Below are 9,802 nucleotides of genomic sequence, written 5' to 3'. Positions count from 1 at the left end.
GCCTGCTATGTATTATAGCAGGCTATCTCCCCCGATCGGGACCCGGCCGGCCGCGGCGCCCGTTTAAAGGGATGACGTACCGGTACGTCATGGGTCCTTAAGTGACAGTGATCCATGACGTGCCGGTACGTCATGGGTCCTTAAGAGGTTAATGGATCTTCAATAAATTGTGAATTTTTTGGGGGAAGTAAGGGAATGTAGTCCTTTTCTTTGGTGTTACTATAAGAGTGGCTTATAAAATGTTATTCTCTTTAATATTTTAAGAATTTACAGTACAAGGGGGAAGGGGCCGTGCTTTGTATCAATAGTGCAGGAACAGGAACTCCAGGGCTTAAACAGCTCATTATTTCCTAACATAAACTTTTTACCTGACTCTTTTGACTTTCACTACAAAAGGTAAATCATAGACTGTTTACAGAACACACATTTGTTGAATCTTCTACTATCTATTTTAGTTAATTAGGTGAAGGCCTTACCACTTAAAGATTCTTAAAAGATGAGTTGACCTTGAGTACCGCCCATGAGGAACCAGTGAGTGTTTAGAATATAAAGTGAAGCATTAGATACTGCCCATTTGAAATAAATTTGAAATTGATGTAAATAACAAATGAGAAGCATCCTCTAGATAATGGACATCTCTTTGTAGAAGCTCTCCACTAGGATTAATAGTCTTAATTCTGAGAATTTTTTTGAAGAGTAGTGACTTACAAAAAAATTGAAAAATGTCCCACATTTGTTAGGCCAATGACAGAAATTAAAATAGAAATAAAGGGAAATACTTAAGAATCAATCATATATATTATTATTATTATTTTATTTTTTTTGCCAATATAATGCACCATCACTATTCCTACAATGTAATTAATTACATCTGTTTATTAGAAGCTGCATAACTGTATTGTGAGATTCTCTCTTCGCTTTGAAGATTTGGGCAGGTTCTGTTGGCTGAGAATGTGACCCCATTTTTAGAGAGAGAGAATTTTTTTTTTTTTTTTTTTGGGGGGTGGGGGCTGTGTCACCAAGAGATCAAATGATTCAGCAAGTAGGTAAGGTAATACTAGCTGATATGCCAGTAGCTAGAGGGCTTATTTCACATGTAAAGAACGGAAAATTTAATATTTACATATACAGTGATACCTTGGTTTAAGAGTAACTTAAGAGCGTTTTGGTTTAAGAGCTCACAGTTTTTCGAAATTGTGACTTGGTTTAAGAGCATTGCCTTGGTGTAAGAGCTCCCTGTACTGGGTGGGAGGGGGAGTGGGGGAGGGATATGGTCTGCATAGCGGGGTCTACAGCACTGTACTCTGACCCAAGAAGTCTCCCTCACCTTCCAAAGCATAGCAGATCCACTTCAGGCTGGGGCTTGCATCAGGGGACAGGACTGTAAAGGTAATCTCTTCATAGCTGTAACCCCTCTCTCCCTGGACAGAGAGCACTGTGTGTATGTGCCCACACATGTCCTGCTCAATCCTTCATGCTCCCTCCAGCCTCTGTCAGTCCTGATTGGTCCATGCTGGACACACACCCCTTCCCCATTGCAGTCATGTGACCACACAGACCTTTGACAGCAGCCCTCCTTCTCTATTCTAGTCTGTTGTACAACACTACTGCATTATGGGGATCTGCAGCTCCATCCTGTATCTACAAACTGCTGCTGTTTTTCAGGTTTATGCACATACTATACATTATACTCCACATGCTGGTTGCTATACTGTACAGTAACCTATAATATCACATATTCAGCTGTTTCTGAATGTTTGTTTCATCTGTTTTACATGTTATTCAGAATATAAAATCATTATTTTTGAGGTGTGGAACCAATTGTCTGCATTTCAATGATTTCTTATGGGAAAATTTGCTTTGGTTTAAGAGTGGATTTGGATTACAAGCGCAGTCGTGGAATGAATTATGCTCGTAATCCAAGGCACCACTGTAGTTAATTATCTATTATTTAGGGTGACAACCGTTGTTTAGAGGACACAAAAGGTAGGAACCATCTTGAAGTTGGTGTAAACATTGAAGAGTCTGAAGTTGATTGGCCAAGTTGTTAGAAGTCAGCCCTCCACTGATTCAATATTGATGGCCTTGAGGAAAGGCTATCAAGGTTTAAGATTGCATAACCCCTTTAAATGCTGCTAGATTAAATAGTATACTGTTTGATGCAAAAAAATAAATAAAAAACTAAACCCTTCTAGGAAGAGTCAGTACATGTACGTCTTTGTAGGAGGTTAGTTTCAGCACCAGGACATGTATTTACTGACCTGCTTCCGATGCTCACTGTGTTACACAAACTCCAAAACTGAACTGGTTCCTACAGAATTTCTGAGTTTAAAATAAAAAAAAAAAAAATCTTAAAATCACAAGGATTGGTAAAAGCATTTCAAAGTTCTCAATGCATAAAGTGACACATCTTATATTTCAAAAATTTGGCCATGTCATAAACGCCAAGGCTGGCTGTGTCCCTAAGAGGTTAATAAATTGTTAGCTTTTTTTTTTTTCCTGTTGCTGAATAATGGATTTTCTTTACTTGCATCTCCAGAATATGTACTTGATCATTTTACTTGCCTCTCCAGAATATGAAGATCAACAGTATGTATATATACCACATTCCCCTGTACTAGAATAGTATTAGAATTCTAAAAATGTTACCTTATTTTATGCCATGCAAAATTTTCATACAAATAGGATGTTTAACTGTTTCAGAGTCACACATCATACAGCATAAGACATGCACTTACAGTGCACTAGATACATGGAATTATATTGGGTTTATTAGACACTGGGGATACTGGAAGTCACCTTGGGCTTAATTTACACAAAGTCTATACTTTCTAAATAACAAACAGGGTATTATTCTAAGTATACACTAATATTCCTTTAATTACCCTAAAGACTAGAAGGTTACACTTACTATTTGAAATAGATATACTGAATTTTTTGTAAGACTTTAAAATGTACTCTTTTATTAAAAGGTTAACAAAGGATATATATATACTGTATATATATATATATATATATATATATATATATATATATATATATACACAGTATATATATATAATATATACACACAAATAACATTAAAAATAATCCTAATGAGAAGGATGAACCTAGTGCACTACTATCAGTTTATTATTATTCAGCACTACTTTTGTCAGCAGCATTTTTGAAGCATTGCAATACGCTATTCACTAGGTACTCCATTTCTTGACGCTCTGGGACTGAAGTTACCCGGGTCTTATGAATACCCCTGTGGAGTTGAGTACTGGGGTAATAACGCAGAGGTTACTGCATCTCTGGGACAGCTTCCACTAGTATCCTTGTAAAGTTTGTAAAAAAAAACACCAGAGAAAAGTCTTTATTTTAGAACTTTAGAAAAGTCCCCACAGCCCTCTTTCACCATTTTATTGGGGGGGGGGGGAGTTTGTAGATCTACCGGTCATTTAGATAGTTCACCAAATCTGACAGTCCTTTAAGATACCAGTATATTAAAAACAAAAATAGAGGGAAAAAAACTTTTGAAAAGTTCGGTTTGGTTCGATCCGGCGAACTTTCGTGAAGTTTGGATTTGACTTCTATGGAATCCCGGCGGAGTGTATAAACACAGTATACACTTCGACCAGGGTTCCTTGCGGTTCTCACTGAAAACTGACATGTCAGTTTTGTACGCCCGCTATTCATTGAATAGCGGGCGCACAAAATTGACAGTGCAGACAATGTAAAGTGTGGCTCCAGCCGCACTTTACGTTGTCAGCTATGTATAACTGGAATGTGGGCACACCCGAATGTGCATCGCATTTAAAAATAAATTAAGTTTATCCGTCCCACACTGCAGTACCTGCCGGCATGAACTTCACTGACACTGGCCGTTCATACAAAGTGTCTTAAAGTGTACCTACAACTGTGGCAGCAATTATTTTGGAAAAAAAAAACTTTTACTAATATGCATAACATTTGAATTCAGCACTAGAAAAAAAGTGTAGGGAAAAAGAGGCATTTGGAAGTATATTCTGGTGCCAAATTCAAAATGGATGCATAATAGAGAAATAACTATTGCGTACAGTGCTTCAGGATAGTGTGGAGGTACACTTCATGTATTAGCAATAATTCTTTTAGCCTCTTTATTATGATTAGTTTACGAAAACATTTAAAGGGATATATAGGGGTCTTTTTCTCCTACCATAACCAATTGCCTCAATGAGTCAATAACACCACCATCCTGTTTAGCATTTTTTTCACAGCAGTTTTGAATTCCTTATTCCTTAGACTGTAAATGAAAGGATTCAATAGCGGAGCGATAATCGTGTACATAACTCCCACCAGTTTGTCCTCATCTTTACCATAACTGGAACTTGGTCTCAAATACATAAAAATAACAGAACCATAAAAAATAGTAACAACTATCAAATGAGACGTACAAGTGGAAAATGCTTTCTTTCTTCCAAAGCTTGAGTGAATGTTGAAGATTGCTGATATGATCTTAATATAAGAAGCAATTGTCAATATTAGTGACCCTACTGTCATCCCACCCCCAAAAATGAAGACGATAAGCTCATTGAGCCAAGTGTCCTTACAGGCAAGTTTCAGTAATACAGGAACATCACAAAAAAAGCTATTTAGTTTATGAGAGCCACAGAAAGGCAAAGAGAATGTAAATAACGTGTGGATTAAAGCATTGGTTGCCCCAATGGCCCATGACCCTGCGATGAGCTGAATACAGGCTATTTTTCTCATAATGACGGTATAAAGCAATGGATGACATATGGCATTATACCGGTCGTAAGCCATGGCTGCAAGAATATAGAACTCAGTCCCAGCCAACAGTAGGACAAAATACAACTGAGCCGCACAACCATAGAAGGGTATGGATTTATTTTCCGACAGTAAATTCACCAACATTTTCGGAGCTGTGGTTGAAACGTAAAAAATTTCTAAAAAGGAAAAATTGGTAAGAAAGAAATACATTGGATTTTGAAGAGCTGGGCTGAAATTATACGCAAGAATTATGGAAACATTTCCAATCAACGTGATAATATAAAAAAGAAAAAAAGCAACAAAAAGAAAAACTTTTAGTTTCTGGTTCTCAGAAAGTCCAACTAATGTAAAGTCTGTGCTTAGCGTCTGATTCGGCATTTTAAATTCTTTCCTGTGTTAAGAAAAACATAACGTTATAAGTAGTAGAAATAATAATAATAATAATAATAATAATAATAATGATAATAATAATAATAATAATAATAATAATAATAATAGAAAAACACATAACTTGTACTCACTTATATTAGTCCCTGTCCCAATTACAAATTCACCTATGTATATGTTTTGGAGTGGGAAGCAAGCCTACCCAAACACAGGGAGAACATACAGACTCCTTGCAGATGTTGGTGGTATGTGAACCCAGGGCCGATTCTGGGGTTTCTGCATCCCCCCCCCCCCCCGCAGCCAGCCGCTCACCTGTCCCACGTCGCAGCCGGACCGCGCTCTCCGCTGTCTCCACATCCCGTCAGGTCCCGCGATGTCACCCTGCAGCTGTCACGGACCTCCAGGCTGTGGTGAGTGAGTGGGGTGATCGGGTCGCGCAGGGCGGCCCCGTGCGACCCGATCACCCCAGCGCGTCCCCCACCGACCCCGGGCACTCACCACAGCCTGGAGGTCCGTGACAGCTGCAGGGTGACATCGCGGGACCTGACGGGATGTGGAGAGCGCAGGCGACGGGACAGGTGAGCGGCCGCTGTCATTTTTGTTAAGTGATACTTAACAAAAATGACAGCAGGGGGGACATAATGCCGCCCCCTGCCGGACCGCAAAATCTGCCGCCTGAGGCGGAAGGCTCATTCCGCCTCATGGCAGAAGCGGGCCTGTGTGAACCCAACATCCTTACCACGTAAGCATCCGCACAAGATGAGTTGATCTTAGGTACCGACCATGAGGAACCAATGGGTGTTCACAAAGAAAAAAGAAGCCTTTCACAGAGGCTGACCACTTGGGTTAATATTCTAAATTCTGGGAATTTTATTATAAAGGGACTTATTGCATTTTATAGGCCAATGTCAAGGCAAAAACCTTCTATCAATGCGAAGAAGCTTTAGTGTAATAGTCCTCATTTCTATGTATCTCTAAATAAGCTAAGAGACTTCTCTCTCTCTGGAAATTTTGTGTGGAACAGTCCATGCAACATCTGCTGTCTGAGATGGTGACCCTATTTAGAGCATGGAAACACATGTGATTTTAGCTCTCATGGGCCAACTGAATGAAAGGATGCCGAGCGTAATACTATGGAGAAAAAAAAAAAAAAAAAAAAAAAAAAAAAAAAATTATATATATATATATATATATATATATATCTTCATTAAAAAAAATATCTGGTGTATAATTTCGGGTGACAACATTTGTCTAGTACATGGGTCTCCAAACTGCGGCCCTCCAGCTGTTGCAATACTATATTTACCATCATGCCCGGACAGCCAAATCCAAAGCTTTAGCTGTTTGAGCATGCTGGAAATTGAGGTTTTGCAACAGCTGGAGGGCCGCAGTTTGGAGACCCATGGGCTAGTATCTTTGCCTAGATACAATGGTACTTGGTTTTACAACTGGAAGAATGGAATATCTAAAATAGCTATAAGGTGGATTACAGTAGTGGAAAAATCAGCCTTTACCACTGATGGCCTATCCTCAGAATTGCCCTATTTACTTGTGCAGAACAGCAGGAAATACCTGGCAGCACTGTTTCAAAGAGTATGAAATTAGCAAGAAGCATCCCCATTGCTTGCATCTTCAGAATAATAAGATAATCAGCAAGTTACAAATACCACATTCACACGTATAACCATACTACCTTATTTTATGCCCTGCACCTGTCATAACAAAATTATGTTATATAAATGTTACAGAGTCATGCATCACATATAGCATAACACGTTCCCTTACGATGCACTAGACGCTTGGGCTTATATTAGGTTTATCAGACATTGGGGATCCTGGATATTCTCTCTGGGCTTAATCCACACAGCCACAACACTTTCTAAATGACAAATAAGGTATGCCCCTAAGTATACACTAATATTTCTATGTATTTTTTAAATTACCCTAAAGACTAGAATGTTACAATTAAAATTATAAACATAAATTGCATTTTTGTAAATTTACTCTTTACAGCAGAAGTTCCCAAACGCATTTCCCTACCACACCAGTCAGTCATTTCTAGCAATGTGCTCTAGAGCATATGGAGTCTGTTCAGTTTAGTACCTGCCTCCAGTCCTAACAAATGTCTCTGCCAGCACCTACCGCTGCAGTAGTTGTTATACTGTAGATAGGCCAAAAGCCACTTGTCAGCCTGTGGCCTTCATAGCACAGAGGACCAGCTTCAGAAGTACTACCTAGAAGCACCTGGGGTTAATTCAGATGGGGCTTCTGGCCGAGACCAGTGTTCATGACTGACATATTGACACGTTTCAACACAAACACATATCCTGTGATGGGAAACTGCAGCAACCTTTATGTGTAGAGATGAGCAAACCGAATTTCATAAACTGGCATTCAATTAAAACTTTGCCAAAAATAGGTTTGTTACAAAAAAAACTGTTGGCCGCTGCACAATTTCCCCCGATGTCCTCCTATGGCTCTCTAATGTCCCTCACCAACTTATTTTGTGTATATATACTCATCACAACATTTTTTTGGTTCCAATGTTGCTGCTGGAAACAAAAAACAGCAACACTGGAACAAAAACATGCTGTAAATATACACAAAAGAAACTGGCAGAGGAGAACACAATCAGCATAGACATATTGAAAGTAGGGATGAGCGAACCCAACCGTTACGAACCAGATTCATTACAAACTTTGGAAAAAGTTTGGTTCGGCACCGAACCGAACTTTGAGAAAGATCGTTACGAATCTGGTAAAGATAACAACAGCAATGCAAAATTGTACTTTTTTCAAAAAATAGACCAGGATACAAGGGATTATTACTGCTATAATCCCTTGTATCCTGGTTTTCTGTGAATATCAAGATGTGTGACGTCACCCCTGTTAGAGTGAGACCTTAAAGGGAACCTGTCACCCCGGCACGGCTCCCGACCCCCCGTTAGAGCCCCCTATACTCACCTAATCCCGCCGGGTCCCGCTTCTGGAGGTGGTCGGGTGACGGAGATCTCAGCCGCTGCAGCCTGACGCACGCGCTGAGAGATGAGTCCAACACCCATAGAGAATGACAGGAGAGTCCAGCGCTCCGTCATTCTCTATGAGCGTTGGACTCATCTCTCAGCGCGCGCGTGGGGCTGCAGCGGCTGAGATCTCCGTCACCCGACCACCTCCAGAAGCGGGACTAATCAAAAATGTAATGTGACAGCTGTCTGTGAGTATTAACCAAGACGCATGAAAGCAACTTCAGTGTTCAAGCTTATTCATATCTTTACAATAAGGTTAAAAAAAATAGGAGAACCCCATTAAGCCACAACAACAAAAAGTTTTGTTTTTGTTTTTTTTTAAGTCCAAAAAAAGTCCCATCACTGACCGAGAAACCAAAAAAGTCCAAAAAAAAGTCCCATCACTGTCCGAGGAACAAAAAAGTCCCATCTGCTGTCCCATCACTGCACAGTTGTGTAGAAAAATATATTGGCGACTCATTGGGATTCTTGGTGTCCAAGACCGTGCACCCCAGTGCTGAAGTCTGGTCCTTTAATTATGGGCGAGGGTGGTACACGTCTGTTACTGCCCATTGGGTCAACATTCCCCCAGAAGACCACCAGAAAGTTAGCCCATTCTTGCCACTGTCACCTCCCTGGTGCTTTAGGGGGCCAGTTCTGTAAAAGTTCTGCCTCCACCAGCTTGCAACCATCCACCGCTTTGACTGCAGTCCAACCTGCCCCGGTGTCTTACCAACAATGTCAGGCCTGGCGCTCTCAGACTGTCCTCCATTTTTGAGCCTGGGTGAATGGAGCCCCAGTGGGCAGGAGCTCCTCCGGACCATCAGGGAGGAGAAGGAGATATATGAATGGCTGAGCCAAGGTCAATTAATGGTGGGAAGTGTTGTAGCCCACAAAGAGAGGAACATTGTCTCTGCAGTGCAGCAGGGAGGGCTGAGTCATACACCTTGTATGGCACATTAGATAAACCTCATAGTGCACAGGTTTCTTTGAACATGTCGTGCCAATTGTTGATCTCTTTTGAGGACGTGATTCTGTGAGCAGGCCTCAAAGACATCATCCCACACGTCCGTGTTCTTGAAAGTGCGGTGAACAACATCATCAGCGAGGATTCCCAGGCCACCACTCCAAGGCTGAACATTCTCCTCCTCCTCCATGAATAGTCTGTTCTCAATCATACTGGCCTGGGTGCAATCAGGTACTCCCTCCTCCTTCTCAAATAGTCTGTTCTTAATCTTACTGGGCTGGGTGCAATCAAGTTGTGCCGCCTCCTCCAGTAGTTTCTTTTCAACCATACTGGGCTGGGTGAAGTGCTGCTGCCTCCTCCTCCGTCAATGGTCTGTTCTCCATTACACTGGGTCCAATACAGTACTATTATTGCTGCTGGTTCCACTGTCAAATGTCTGTTTTCCACCCTACTGGGTCCAAGGAACTTTGTGTCCTATGTCACATGTAATCACTTACACCTTGGCTAAATTTTTTTCACTATTTTTGCACTTTGATTTTTTTCCCCTTTCTTCATTGTAATAGCAACTGCACCTAAACAAAACTATACCCTATCAGACTCCCACTATTGTAGCTGCAATTATTCAGCTGTTATAGCAAGGTTCGTTTTAGGTTTGGTTTGTACGAATCCGAACTTCGCAAAAGTTCGGC

The 9,802-nt window shown here is 40.7% G+C and overlaps 1 protein-coding gene across 1 annotated transcript; it reads right to left on the bottom strand.

Moving 5' to 3' along the window:
• Positions 1-4,194: 4,194 nt before the first annotated feature.
• On the bottom strand, positions 4,195-5,133 carry LOC138768642 (olfactory receptor 5AP2-like). Its single transcript, XM_069946595.1, has one exon. It carries the CDS (start codon positions 5,131-5,133, stop codon positions 4,195-4,197), a length of 939 nt encoding a protein of 312 aa, XP_069802696.1.
• Between the last annotated feature and the right edge of the window lie 4,669 nt (positions 5,134-9,802).

Source organism: Dendropsophus ebraccatus, chromosome 12, assembly GCF_027789765.1.
Source record: "Dendropsophus ebraccatus isolate aDenEbr1 chromosome 12, aDenEbr1.pat, whole genome shotgun sequence".
Lineage (NCBI taxonomy): Eukaryota > Metazoa > Chordata > Amphibia > Anura > Hylidae > Dendropsophus > Dendropsophus ebraccatus.
This window is presented reverse-complemented; position numbering and strand designations above follow the sequence as displayed.

Coding starts and splice junctions, on each gene's coding strand:
- LOC138768642 (XM_069946595.1), bottom strand. CDS start 5,133: ATGCCGAATCAGACGCTAAGCACAGACTTTACATTAGTTGGACTTTCT.